At 34.3% G+C, this 15314-nt stretch overlaps 1 protein-coding gene across 2 annotated transcripts in view; it reads left to right on the plus strand.

Annotated features, from left to right (window-relative positions):
* The window catches only part of Pdk3 (pyruvate dehydrogenase kinase 3), a 69661-nt gene that overhangs the window by 37745 nt on the left and 16602 nt on the right, over window positions 1-15314 (plus strand). For both annotated transcript variants that reach the window (XM_077106884.1, XM_077106885.1), the window contains exons 4-6: window positions 469-653; window positions 2308-2397; window positions 14437-14514. In XM_077106884.1, the coding sequence (XP_076962999.1) occupies window positions 469-653; window positions 2308-2397; window positions 14437-14514 (353 nt within the window). The remainder of the gene's footprint in view (window positions 1-468; window positions 654-2307; window positions 2398-14436; window positions 14515-15314) is intronic.

The raw sequence follows: 15314 nt of genomic DNA on the forward strand, positions 1-15314 counted from the left end.
AGGAAAGATAGTAGAATGAATCTGACATTTCTATCCTATGTTCATAAATGATTTTATGACCAGTGTAATTCTACATCATGTACAACCAGAAGAATGAGAAATTATATGCCATATATATATATATATATATATATATATATATATATATATATATATATATAAAATATGTCAAAATACATTCTACTATGTTGTATAACTAATTAGAACAAATAAAAGGAATTTTAAAAGTCATTGGAGTCCTAATAAGGTAGTTGAGCATTTTTTTCCTTACCAGAACCTTCTACTTTTTGCATCTCTGAAAACAACTTCTGTAGGAAATTTCAAGCTAACACTTGCTTAAAGTTTTTGTTTCTTGTCTACCCTATAAAAATACCAGCAGATTAACCAGTCTGGGGATGGAGTTGAGAAGTGTGTGTATTAGCCCATGAGATGTAAAGACTGACTGTGTTTTCTTTTTTTCCCATACAGCTTTCTACAAGTTCTGATTAAAGTCAGAAATAGGCACAATGATGTGGTTCCTACAATGGCTCAAGGAGTGATTGAATATAAGGAGAAGTTTGGGTTTGACCCCTTCATTAGCAGTAACATCCAATATTTTCTGGATCGATTTTATACCAACCGCATATCTTTCCGCATGCTTATTAACCAGCACAGTAAGTTGAGTTTTGTTGATCCTTTTACAGAGGTAACGCAGTGATTTTTCCCAGTATTCTTCTTACTTCACTTTTAATTTACTGACCTACATTTTTGGCTATAAAAATTTCATTGCTAATTTAGTTTTTCCTAAGTAAATCCTATTAAAAGGCTGTTAATTGGTATTCTTGAATACTAATTGTTGATGTTCATCTTAGATAGGACCACTCCCTGCCACTTAAGTCTCTGCCATTATATTCCTGGTAGACAAAGGGACTAGCTTTAATGGCAGCTGTGCATTCATCTCTGAATAATTTTATGTGTCTCTGAGAGTATGTTTTACTCTTTGTTCAAGTTGTTATATGTTTTCCTTTTTAGTTTTAAGAATATCTGGTACCGGGAAATATTGAATTAGCATGTTGGCAATATGAGCAATCAATCCTGTATTTTAAAATATCAGTGAAGTCTGATTAAGCAGGATTGTCAGTGCCTAATCCTGCATTGAGAGTTTTAAGTTCACTTTCTAAGGTGATGAGCAGATATGAAGAAAACTAAAATTCTCTCAATACAATAAGCTTTTTGGCTCATTTTCAGTGTTATATCTTTGGCTGATTTCATAATTCTTAATAAAAAGCATTCATATGTCTAGAGCCTAATTCATCCTCTTTGTTGAATCAGAAAATGGATAAAGCGCCTTTATTTTACTAATTTGATTCATTGGATAAGCAAATGTTACACAACTATTAAATATGGTTTACTTAAATGTGTTCCATTTACAGGAAATTTAGATGAGAAAAGACCCTAAATACTACTCAGCTAAATTACTTAGATAACTGAAATTTCTTTTGGGATCTAAGTATGTATATTTAGACATATATCTACATTTTTAGATCATTGGCTAAACGTATATCTCTGATTCCTTCCCCTTAATCAGTTGAAACTTTATGTACTGGTCTAATGCCCAAATTTACCATTTTTCATAATTCAAAATCTGTCCTATTTTGTTTAGGCCTTTTTTTGTAGTATCTAAGTTATTTTCAATTTTTTTACCTGATTTAAAATAACTGCACCTATAAAACATTTGGACTGAGGTTGCTTTTTTCTTTGGGGTTTCTTTTGACTTTTGTTCAGAAATAAAATTTGCAGTACTTGTGTATGGTGAAATTTTCTGAATGTTCTTTTTAAAATACTTGAACAAATATTGTTTGGGTATGTGACATTGAAAAATAATCTCTATGATGAAAGGTTTTGAAATACCTGCCAGTGAAGAACATCACAGACCTGTCCAAATGGTAAAGACTATGTGTTCTAAATATTTAGCAAACGTTGAGATAAATGTCTGCAGTAGTCCTGGGAAGGTGGATAAACTTGGCTAAGGATGAAAGTAAGTTTCTTCATCCAAGTCACACTGGTTGGGGGACAGCAGGTTGGGCACCTAGGACCTGCTGACTACAACTAATGAGTCTTAAAAGCACATTCTTATTTCTTCATTGGTTGGTGGAGTTTCTCCTCCATCAATTACATGCATTCCATTGCTTTAAGTCATTAGGGACACTAAAATGATTCTTACATATAAGGGAGCCTTTCAACTCTTATAAACTCATATTTCTCTTCTTGATCATCCCAGAATGCTTTGTTTAAAAATCTTCTCCCTTTCCTTTTGTGTTCATTTAGCACTTCTATTTGGTGGTGACACTAATCCTGCTCATCCTAAACATATAGGAAGTATTGATCCCACCTGTAATGTGGCTGATGTGGTGAAAGGTAAGGAGACTGATAAAGCATTTCAGCTGCAACCCAAATAGTGTTGTGGTTTATTGGAGGCAGATTGGCCCATAGGGTTACATTGTTATGTTTACTGCTGATTCATCAGGCCACCTTAAACCCACTCCACTTAATCCAAATATGAAGTGTTCTTTGTAAACAGTTCTAAGAAAAGATGCATAATTTTTAATGCTCAAAATGTTAGCTTCTTTTTTTGTGTGTTTAATATTTTTTCAATTTGTTGTTTTTAGATATATATGTTCTACTTCATTGATCAGGGCTATACTTGTAGTTTTCTCTTATACACTAAAAATTTGAGTAAAATTCTAAGCTTTGATTGCCAACATCATCTGAAAATTTCCTTGTTATAAAATTAGGCCGAGTTCATATATTTGTAAAATTTAAGCATCTTTCCGTTGTGCACTCCTAGTGAGAATCTATGTGGCATGTGAGCTTAGCTAGACACTGCAAGTAGCCTTAGGGTAGATAGAACTGGGCCATGTAGTCATAAATCCCTGGTACCCAGGCAATTTAAGTTTGAACAGCAATTTCATAATTCCTTGAAGGTAAATTGTTATCTCCATAAAGCCTGATTGGTTATAAGTGATCCACTAGGTTCCTGTGCTTCAGTTTTTTTCAGTATTATAATTACTCTGTGTAGCCTCAGATCCCCAACCTGTCTCTTTTTCTACATTTTATCTCCTATTGTGTTCCTCATCTCCCTCCTCTAAACACTCAACCTTATACATTTTCATGACCACAACTCTCCCTGGTTTTTATCAAGGACCTCTGTTGCTCTTCAGCATCCACAACAAAGGAAAACCTATGCAATTTGTTTACCCTGGGCATTTCTAAACCCAGGGAGGAGGACCCAGGCCTGCTGGCCTTAGCTCAGCCTGATTATCAAGCTGCTTTGGCCTCTGCATAGTCAGAAAATATTTACTCACATTATTTCAGTTATAAGGTACAAATTCAGTCTATTTTGCATGTGTACCTTTTCTCTTGACTTATGAACAATTTAAGGTCAGGTTATGTGTCTTAAAATTATTTTCTAACTTGCATAGAATGTAGTATGATACTTGTGTAGATGATCTATAAATATTCCTTGGTTTGATACATTTTAAACCTTTTGATAATTTACTCGGCAAGTTTAGACATATTCTAATACTATTCAATTCACCAATTTAAAGTGTGTATACAACTCAGTGGTTTTTAGTATATTCACAGAATTGTGCACCCATCACCACAATCTAATTTTAGAACATTTTTCTTCACTCCAAAAAGACCCTGTACCCATTAATAATCACTCTCTGCTATTCCTTTCCTCAGCGTTAGGCAACCATTAATCTACTTTCTGTCGCTATATAGATTCCCCTATTCTGGACATTTCAAAATATAAAATATGTAGTCTTTGGTGACTGGCTCCTTTCACTGAGTATAATGTTTTTATGTGCCATCCATTTTTTAGTGCTTATCAGCAGCACATTCCTTCTTTTTTCATTTATTTCATTTTTTATTTTCAATTTTTTGCAGTGTTGGGAAGCAAACTAATGCTAGGCAAGTGCTTTACCACTGAGCTACATCCCCAGGCCACTGCATTCCTTTTTTATGGCTGAAAAATATTCCATAAAATGGCTATCACACATTGTATTTATTACCAGCTGATGAGCATGTGAGTTAGCTGGGTGACCTTGAACTGTTATGTAACTTCATTGGGCTTTAGTTTCTTCATCTGTAAAATGGCAGTATAGGGCTCTTAAAAGACAATTGAAATTTTGAATACTGGATATTTGATATTAAAGAAATATTTTTGGTATGATTTTTGTTTGTGGCTATGTATTTTAGAAGAATTCTAGCTTTGAGAGAGGTATTTTAAAATATTTTGCATGATATAAAATGATGGATTTGCTTCAAAATTATATAGAGTGAGGGGGATGAGAAAGATTGGGTATGTGTTGAAAATTGTTGAGGCTATTAATGAGCACATGGGGATTCATTATACTATGTTCTGTACTGTGGTATGTTTTGTGGTTTTGTTTTTGTGGTACTGTGGATTGAACATGGTAGGCACATTCTCTACCAATGAGCTATATCCCCAGCCTGTATGTTTGAAATTATTCATGATAAAGTCTTGAAAACACTTATTTTAATTATCTCATTGTTTCTTCACAAATAAAATCTTTCACTGATTTTTAGGGGAAGTTTTAACCAAGAGCCAGTAGAACTTGGTAAGTAACCAGGAATTTTATGAAACTGTGACTACTATAGAACAGAGAGATTTAACAGTGTTGAAGTGAGTCAAAGGCCTGTGGAGAGTTCAAGGAGGGATCTTCTGTAACTTTATACCTAAGGCCAAACGAATCTATTATTTTTGGGCTGGGGATGTGGCTCAAGCAGTAGCGCACTCGCCTGGCATGCGTGCGGCCCGGGTTCGATCCTCAGCACCACATACAAACAAGATGTTGTGTCCGCTGAAAACTAAGAAAACAAAAATTAAATTCTCTCTCTCTTTAAAAAAAAGAATCTATTGTTTTGTTTTATGGCACATACTGTCTGTATTGCTCTATTATATTTAGTACATATTACCTGGTCTTGTCATTATTTGTTCTTATGTTATTCTTTCTCAACTGGGTGTAAATGTCTAAAAGTCCAGAATTACTCTTATACACTTTTGCATTACTCCATTTTTTGTTTGTTTTTTGGTACTAGGAATTTAACCCAGGAGTAATTTACCACTGAGCTACATTACAGTCCTATCTATCTATCTATCTATCTATCTATTTATTTATTTTGAGGCAGCGTCTCTCTAAGTTGCCAAGGCTGGCCTTGAATTTGTAATCCTCCTGGCTCAGTATCCTGAATGCTGGAATTATAGGTGTATAACACCACATCCAGCCCATCACTCCACTTAATGACAGAAATTTGTACCAAAAAACTAGTTGAAGACTATATGTAAATTAGTTCAATATATATTTGTAAAAAGCCTGGAAGTTTACGCTGATAGCATACCTCTTAGCCTCTTTGTGTTAGCTTTCCATCACTGCAAGAAAACACCTGAGATAAACAACTTAAATGGAGGGAAGATTTATTTATGCTCATGGTCTTAGAGGTTTCAGTCTATGGTCACTTGGCCTCATCACTTTGGACCTTTGGCAGCATAATAGGAGTGCATGGAGGAGGCCTGTCCACTATCTGCCAGGTAGGAAGCAAAAGAGAGAGGAAGAGACTTGGGGTCCTGTTTCAGTCAGCTTTTTCACCACTGTGACCAAAAGCCCTGACAAAAACAATCTTAGAGGGGGAAAAGTTTATTTGGCATCTACAAAGTTTCAGAGGTCTCAGTCCATAGACAGCTGACTACTGTGTTGCTCTGGGCCCAGAATGAGGCAAACACCATCACAGAAGGGCAAGGAGGAGAACAGATGCTCAGGACATAGAAACTGACAAGCAGAGAGAGACTGAGCTCTGCTCACCAGAGATGAAATATATACACCAAAGACATGCCCTCAGTGACCTATATCTTTCAGCCACACTCTATCTTATCCATAGTTAATTCCTATCAGTGGATTAATACACTGATCAGGTTAATACTCTCATAATCCAATCATTTCATACTGAGATTTTCTTGCATTGTCTCACACATGAGCTTTGGGGGACACCTCATATTTAAACCATTAACAGGGCTCAATACCTCTTTTAAGAGTATGCCCCCAGTGACCTAACTTCCTTCCACCAGGCCCTGCTTCCTAATGGTTCCATCACTTCCCTATTGCACCACAAGCTGTCAATACATGGTCTTTGGGAACATTTAAGATCCAGATCCCTTTTATTCACAGTTTTGATCATAGGCTAAAATCCCTTTCTTTTCCCCACTCTTCCTGTACTTAGTCATAATTTTATCTTCACTCCTTCTGCCCTTTTTCACTTTATACCTAGTAGTGTACTATGAACAAAGTGGACTACCTCTGCTTGTGCAAATTATTCCTACTGCTTGTCCACTGTAACTAAAGCCTAGATTCATGGTGAAGCTCTATTCAATGAAAGTCACTTCCCCCACTTCTCTATGCCTCATAATTCCACTTCTCTGTATATATACATGCATACATGTGCATGATACATACATGTGACCATGTGATACATACATACACACACTTGGATGTATACATATAGATTCTAACCCCACACTCATGGAATAAGAAGAGACTGTTATTCTCTCTTTTCTCCTGTGCATCTTTAAAAAAAATATTTTTCATCTTTCAACAACCTCTTCCCTTAAGAGGGGACAAAACAGTAGAGGGTGATTTCAGATTCGAAAAGTACATAAAAGCTCTAAAGCAAACTCTAAAGCAACATCCACATAATTAACTTTTCTTTTTTCAACATGTCCTAATTTTTTTAAAAATTTTTAAATCTTTTTATTTATATATGATAGTGGGATGCATTACAATTCTTCATAATTAACTTTTCTGACACCCATCTTTTCCTTTGTAAATCATGCATATTGATACTCTAGCACATTTTTTTTTGGCTGGTATATATTTTGTAGAATGTGTTTGTACTTCTGCTTCCACCCAGTAAGGTGTGTACTTACTAAGGGTCACTTATTTGTACCTAAACTTGGTATAAGTTACAGTGCCTTTTGTGATTACCTAATTTATTTAAATAGCATGTAAACTGAAGAAATGTGACTTTTCTCATTAAAACCAAGTTGATTGCTTTGGAGAAACTCAATAAGGGAAAGTCTCTTAAATTTAATGAAATTACTGTGAACAAGAAAATTATTAAATTATAGGCCAACAAAAAGTTAAAATCTTAGAAGGAATCCATAATCAGATTGCTTTATGAGTATCTGCAATCTTATAACACTTTAAAGAAATAGGAATTGTAATTCATTGATGTGGTGTTGTTTAGCCAAGAAAGATAACCTGAAACCCCCAAATAATCCATATTCAAAGAAAAGACTTTGGGCTTACATGACCTTATTGGCAGACTAAATTGTATATTCAAATTTGCATTTTAAGAGCTGGGTGCAGAGGTGCACGCCTGTAATCCCAGAGGCTCCGGAGGCTGAGACAGAAGGATCATGTGTTCAAAGCCAGCCTCAGCAACAATGAGGTACTAAGCAGCTCAGTGAGACCCTGTCTCTAAATAAAATACAAAATAAGGCTGGGGATGTGGCTCAGTGGTCAAGTGCCCCCTGAGTTCAATTCCTCCTGCAAAACTTGTATTTTAAGGTATATTTATGATTTCCCAGTTTAGCCAGCTCCTATCCCCAGTTGGGGCAGTTAAGAAGACTAATACCATATTGCCAAAATAATGAAAGTGCTCAGTGAAGAAAATTTAGAATATGTGGGAAAAGAGAGAAGAGAATAAAAAGAACCTGTTTTTATAATCTAGCAAGAACACTGTTTTATGCATTGAACTCACATCAGATTTATAGGTCAGTATGTAACTGCAAATACTGTGAATACTCTATGAAATTTATAGTATTTGTGTATTTCCCCATTTCTAGCACTAATGCCTATCACATACAACCTTCTGGGGTGCATTCAAGACCTGACAGTAATAGCCTCTGTCCTGCCCTCTGTTCCTACATTTGATCTGTGATATTCATCATCTCTATTCAAGTGGTTTTTCCAGTCAAGCATATATAATCTTTATTCCTCAATGGAGGATTGGCCTTAAATCAATTACTGTTTGTACCATGGCAAAATGGGCTAGGCAATCTAAAAGGAAACCTAAAGATCTTTTTTTTTTCCTGTAGATTAAATCAAAGTTTGACAGTCAGCTTTCTGCTTCACTTCCTATAGACCCTACTCTTAATTTCCTGAGTGTCTGAATACCTAAGCAGAAGCTCTTTCTAGCTCAAAATAAGACTGGATGCAAACAAACAAGGCAGAGTATGTCAAAAGTCAAAAGGCCTAAAAGTTCTTCTGTCTTCTAGTTGAAATCCTTGGAGTCTCTATCCCCAAATACCTCAGGAGCAGCTAATCAAAAAGCCTCACAAGATCCAGGCCCCAGCTCTTCTCTCCAGTATCTCCAAATATTGCTGAGGACAGGAAGAAATGTATGTCAACTTCCTTTTACTCTTAGTGAAATCTTACCACTCCCTTCCTCTTTTTGGAGTAGTTGGTGTTTTCACACTGACTTTTTATATCTCTCATCATCCTCCAAGACTGCTCAGTTTATCTTCTCACACAACTTCTCTATATGCAACGATTTTCCTTCTGTTTGTTTAAGAAACTTGATGTAGAAAGTGTAAAAGTTCTGGGTATTAATGATAGCTTTACACAGCTGTGAAGATCTCCCATGGTTTAAGCATAGTCAAATGTCTATCCCAAAAGGACGTGTGTGTGTGTGTGTGTGTGTGTGTGTGTGTTTGTACGTACGTGCATGTTCCTGTGTGTGCACACAGGGGTGTGTTTTACATACCTTCATGAATGTCAATGAACTAACACTGATCCCATACTTAGATCCCTTGAGGAAAACTACAGAAAACTTTTAGGTGGAAGGGACAATATTTTTATTTTTGACTAGACAGTTGTATAAGCATACAAAAGTGGGGGTGCACCCTGCCTAATGTTAATTGAATGTGCAGAACCTTGAAGCATGCCTCCTTGCTGCTTATTTAGCACATTAATTATCTACCTTTACACATCTGCAAATTATAGACTCGGGGTAGTGAATGCTAGAATTAGTGTTGTAAAGCAGGTTCTATTATCCTTTGGGAGGTGCCTTCTTCCATTGTGACCCTTTTCCCTCCTTTCTTTGTAAGAAACCAGGAAGTGAAATGGAAAAATCTTGTAGTTGGATCATTTTAAAGGTACACACTTATCTACTTGGTAGAAAAGTCTACTCTCACAGTGATGTTAACTTGCCCATGTTGTCCCTATATGCTATTTTTGCTTAGTGTAATAGCATACAAATGGTCTCCTGAAAGTGTGGCATTATTCTGGTTCAGAAATAATGTCTTATGCTCTCATTTAGGCTCTTCAAATTGAAAGAAACAAAGACCTGCTCGAATTAACTCAAGAAACAGATTTATTAAAAGAACCCTACTGGTCGAGTGGTAATCCAAGGATAGGAAGCACTTTAACAGTTGGAGCAATAGAAACTGGAATTGGAAAACAGAAAACAAGATTGTTTTCTTGGTATCTTTGCATCTGTAGTGGCCAAGTCATGTCTTCTCCACCTTTCTTTGCCTCCTTAATTTACCTGCTTTTGTCTATATAAAACTGGCTTACTTAGGTGCAGTTTGTTTAGGGCAATCTAGGCTTCCCTGGATCATGATAATTCTCATTGTGCCCCCTTGGCTCCTGCCCTTCCTGATCATCCTAAGTGTCCCCATCCTAAATTTGCAAAAGATGAATTTAATTTGTGCTGCTCATTTTTATTTATTTATTTATTTATTTATTTATTTATTTTTTGTTATCATCTGTGACTACAAGTTTGAGGATTCTGGTCAGCCAGGGATATTGGTTCTACTTACCCAGTCTGCTCTGGTTTGGGGGTCTGGGAAGATCTACTCCTTAAGAAACTAATAGTTCATACTCAGGATTGGTTTTTGGTAGGAAAAATGATGATAAACATGGATTATTAGAATTACTTTATAATTTGGAAGGGTTTCTAGAAAACAGTATACCAGATCTGTAAGTTTCTATGTGAGGAGCCTCTAGGTCATTGTGGTGTTTGTGAACTTCCATTTTAGTGTACTGTGGCCAAGGTCAAAATGTACAGACAGTGAAGGTGTAACCCATCAACTTCATCTTCAGACACTTGCAAAATAGTTCCCAATTTCAGGTTTGGCTCTATGAGCAAGTGAATGTGCAGGTTGAGGGCTCAATCATTGGTTTTAAGAAGTATATGAACCTCTCATCAGATGATGCAGAAGAAATTGATTTAAAACAAAGTAAAGAACAGAACTGGGTCACTGTGTACCAAAAGGAGATAATATTACTCTGCTACCAAGTGTCTCTAACTAGAAATGATCAATGAAGTCATGAATTATTGAGAAGGCAGTTTTGTTTTTTTAGGTGTTTTTGTTTAGGAGTATAATCCTAAAGTATTTGTTTATATTGCTTTGATTACCCTTTTGTTATTACCAGATGACAATAATGGTATGGGGTTGTTTTTATTAAAAAGTAAAAATTAAAAGCAACATATCCATGACTTTGTAATGCTTTATGGTCACTTATGGTTACCTCCTTAACCTGAAGCTTCTATGTTTTTCTCTGTTCTATTAGACTCAAAAGTTTGTGACCTTATCATCTTTAATTTTAAGTTTTTTCAGCAATCAAATTCATTCTCTCTGTTGAGCTAGTCTAGACTTGCATTAGATATGTGTAAACAAATGAATGTATTTGGGACAGAGGCTAATTTTTGGTAGCAGAATTCTGTGGTGGATTTTGAGTAAGAAGGTCTAATAAAACAACCTCAATAATCTATTAAATTTTCTTGTGTCCTGTTTCTTAAAACTGATTCATGGCTAATGTTCAGGGGAAATAATAATACTTTCCTAATATTTTCTTTTAAAGATTAGCAGTAAATACTGGCTAATTTGTAATTATTTTGAATTTTTATTTCTAGTTAGAAAATAGAACAATTTTATTAGAAAACTTGTAGGTACAGCTTGCATTTTGCTTTAGATATAAAAGAAATTTACAAGCTAATAGTTGAATTTTGGTTGTTATAATGATGATTTTTATTATTTACTTAAATAAATAATATTATATGTCTGTCTTAGTACATATGTGCTTTCAAACACCCCAGTACCCCATGATCATTCATTTCATGAGAGAAAGTGCCAGAATTAAGTGTGACCCAGCCTTGACTTTCCAGGCAACTTTCCAGGACTATATTAGTCCCCCAGTATAGCTTCTCTTCAGAGTTACCTGCTAAGGTTTTAAAATGTGGATTCCCAGCTTTCAACACAGGCCTCATAATCTTTAGGGATTCATTTTATAATATGCACTTTTCTTAACTTGAATGAATTCTATACACAGCCATGTTTGGGAACTACTTGAGGCTGCTAGTTCCAGACCCTAACGACAACAACAAAAACACCTCCCATCAGTGTAGTTGACTGCATGTGGAGAACTTTATCATGGGCCAGAGGACTGTTCCATTTAACATGTACTTACTAAGTGTGTTGTGTCTATATGATATGCTATGATAATTTATGCCTATCAATATACATTTTACCCGTAATTTCCCCAAAATGCTTTTGCCTGGCTGGTATATGTGAGCCTAAATTGTGATCTTGAGTATTACAAAGATCATGCAATTCTGGATTATAGCATTGATAAACTATCATTTATAGTGATGCTTTAAAAATTCTTACTCATATGTGATTTAAGGAGCTATATTGGGTCTTTGAATTTGAAGCTGACAGCTTCTGACTGACTCCACTATCCTCCACATGTTATATTTGTGTAACACATTTTCATTACTATCATAATTATGCTGCTGGGCAAGCTAATATGATGAAGAATTAGCACATCAAGTGGATTTAGTTTATTTTTCTGTTTTATAAGTGAAAGAAAGAGCACAGTTTAAATATCTTTATTAAACACCTGGAGAAATTGTTTTGTGATGTATTGGTTTGTATCTATATAACAAACCATAATTTTTAGACTTCAATCTGTGTGATCTTGGAAGTTTATAGTTGGCTTTGTGCTATCACGTCACTAGGTGGAGATGTAGCATTGTTTGGTGGTGTAGCCAAAGCAAAAAGAGTGAGTCTTGAATTTTCCTCTCTTTACAGAAGTATTTTACGGATATTTTATGAGATTTACTATATCCTAAAAGAAAAAAAAACTTGAAAAATTAATATAATTTAATTTTTTTACTTTTTATTTTCAGGATTGAAATTCAATATAACTTTAATGTCTATTTTAACACTGGTTGATTATTTAAAAATTTTTTTCCTCTTATTCTAATTCCTTTTCACTGTCCCTCATTATTTCATCTTTTCAGTTATTCTATTCTTTTTTTATTCGTTGTTGATGAATTTTTTAAATTTTATTTACTTATTTGTATGTGGTGCTGATAATTGAACCCAGTGTCTTACACATGCTAGGCAAGTGCTCTACCACTGAGCCACAATCCCAGCCTCAGTTATTCTATTTCTGTATCTTTAGTTCTTCATATTGATTTCATTCTAAAGCTTAATAGAACAATCCAAATTTTTACGAAGGCCAAATAATATATAAAATTATAATTTGGTATCAATATGAGGTAACAAAGGTAAATGAACCAAAACTTAGTCTGGAAATACCTTTATATTATCTCTGTATTATTTTAGGTTGATAATGTCAGTTTTTAACATTTAAATTCTGTAGAGCATTTTTCCCCTTTCTTCTTTTTTCTTCCCTTCTTTCTCTTATTTCTTTAATTTCCAACAAGTATGTGCATTATGGATGTGTGAATATAAAAGAAGTACAAGCCTGTCTCCAAGGAGCTTATACATAGTTGGAAACATTGCAGATGTACCTGTGAAGCATTTTAATGTAATTTCAATATCTGATCTTTAAAAATTGTAAAGGTGAAACTTCAAAAAAAATTGCTTTGGCAAACAATCTGGCAGTATCTCAAATGTTTAAATGTAGAGTTGCTATATGATCCAGCATTTTTCCACTCCTAGATATATGCTCAGGATAAATGAAAGCATGTTTATACAAAAACTTAGACATGAATGTTTACAGAAGCATTATTTATAATGGCCAAAAAGTAGAAACTCAAAATGCTTATCAACTGATGAATGGGTAAAAAATATGGTATATTTCTACAATGCAATATTACTCAGCAATTAAACTGTGAAGTATTGATTTACACTACAACATAGATGATCCTTGAAAGCATTATATTAAGTAAAAGAAGACATAAAATGTCACATATTATCTGATTCCACTTATTTAAAGTGTCCAGAGTGGGCAAAGTATTAGAGATAAAGTAGATCCATGGTTGCCAAGGGTTAGATAGAGGTGAATGATGGCTAATGGGTGTGAGGCTTCTTTTTTTGTAGTAATGAAAATGATGTAAACCTGACTGTGGTGATGGGTATAGAACTTGTCAAATATACTAAATACCAGCAGATTGTATGTACACTGTAAACAGGTTAATTGTATGAGAATTATAGCTCAATAAACTTTTTAAAGTAAGTTATCAAAACATTTAAAATTTATCAAACCAAGGAACATTTATTAACCATCTACACAGGCACTATACTAAGTTCTATACAAGTTACACAACAAGTAGAAGATATGAATCCTGACCTCACATTATTTTGTTGTTGTTTCTTTTGTAAAGATTATTTCTAGTTCCAGCGAAAAAGCAGTATGTCACAAGGCACTTTAGCCTTCTGAATTTGTTCCCTATCTTTTGAACCTGCTGAATTCTCTCTTCCAGCTATTTCTGTAATCACCCTGATCTTCTTATCCTAAACCTATTTTTTTCCCCTTTCAAAAGTAAACTCTTGCTCCTTAGACTTGGACAAATATCAGTCCCAACCTGGCACTGTTAACTTAAATAACATTTTAAAGTGATAGTGATATCTCCAACAACTTAAATTGTGTGACTCACAGAAACCCATTCATTCAGCAAATACTGATAGATGTTTCATTTACAAGTAACTGGCAAATCATAAGACTGTTGACATTATGATTTTTAAAATTATAACAAATGACATTTTGCTACAATTTAGTCAGAAATTGCATAGTATTTATAGTCTTAAGTTGTAGATTTTTATAAAAAATAACTTAGGAATGATTAAAAGTTAACTGTGTGGTGGTCATAGAGCTAGCTATATTTATTAATCTAATATTTTGACATGGTTATGGCTATTAAAACTTTAAGGAAAGAGAAATTTTGTTTTAATCCCATAATAACTTTATTAAAGTCAAAGAGACTATTTTAAAAGAGGGTAGTTGATTAATTTTAAATATATCAGTTTAGACTGTTTATTATGCACACATACATACACACATGTACACATGCATTTGTGCCTGTCTTGAGTGTAGTAGCTAAACTTTCCTCTCTTTGCAGATGCGTATGAAACAGCCAAGATGCTGTGTGAACAGTATTACCTGGTAGCTCCAGAGCTGGAAGTTGAAGAATTCAATGGTAAAAGAAAAATACTTTTAATCTTAAATACAAAGAAGCTGACTAAAAAACTGATTATACCTGAGGTATATTTTAGTGATATCCTAAAATTATGCTATTTTTTTCTTTGATATCTTTTAAAATTTTTTCTATGTTGTTGGTCAACTGGGAGTATTTTTGCAAAGTTATGCGTAATGTATTAGACTGCTAAGTTCTTGGAACAGAAGTAATCAAGGAAGAAGATGCATAAAGTTATAAATAGGTAGTTTTCAAATTAAAAACACAGCAGTGAATAAATATATGGAAAAGTGTGTAACTTTACTAATCAAAGAAGTACAAACAAAAACAAATGCCACTTTTGTCTTTCAAAATAATGATGATTAAAATATTATAGTGCTTTGAGTTTATGCCCAGAAAAACACTGTCACCAACACATACATTTCTTATATAAGTTAAATTGGTTTAGTCTTTCTCAAAGATGCTAACAATGTCCTTCCTCTTTGGTCTAGTAAATTAAATTAATAATAAGCATGTCTTTAGTCCAGTAAATTAAACTTCAGGAATTGGTTTGTAAGAAAATAGAGACGTACAGAGATTTATGTACAAGAATGACCATAGAGCATTTACAATTAAGGATAAACCCAATTCCTCTCAAGGAATACCAAAAATATATTTCTCCTACAGTGAGATGAAAATGGGAAAAGACTTCACGCTGCCATTGAAGAATAGCTGTCCCTACATTCTACTAGAATGTATGAAGTCAGAAATACTTTCAAAGTCTCTTGGGTTTTCTGAGAATGCTTGTGACTGTTTTGAGTAAA

This window comes from Callospermophilus lateralis, chromosome X (assembly GCF_048772815.1).
Source record: "Callospermophilus lateralis isolate mCalLat2 chromosome X, mCalLat2.hap1, whole genome shotgun sequence".
NCBI classification, from domain to species: domain Eukaryota; kingdom Metazoa; phylum Chordata; class Mammalia; order Rodentia; family Sciuridae; genus Callospermophilus; species Callospermophilus lateralis.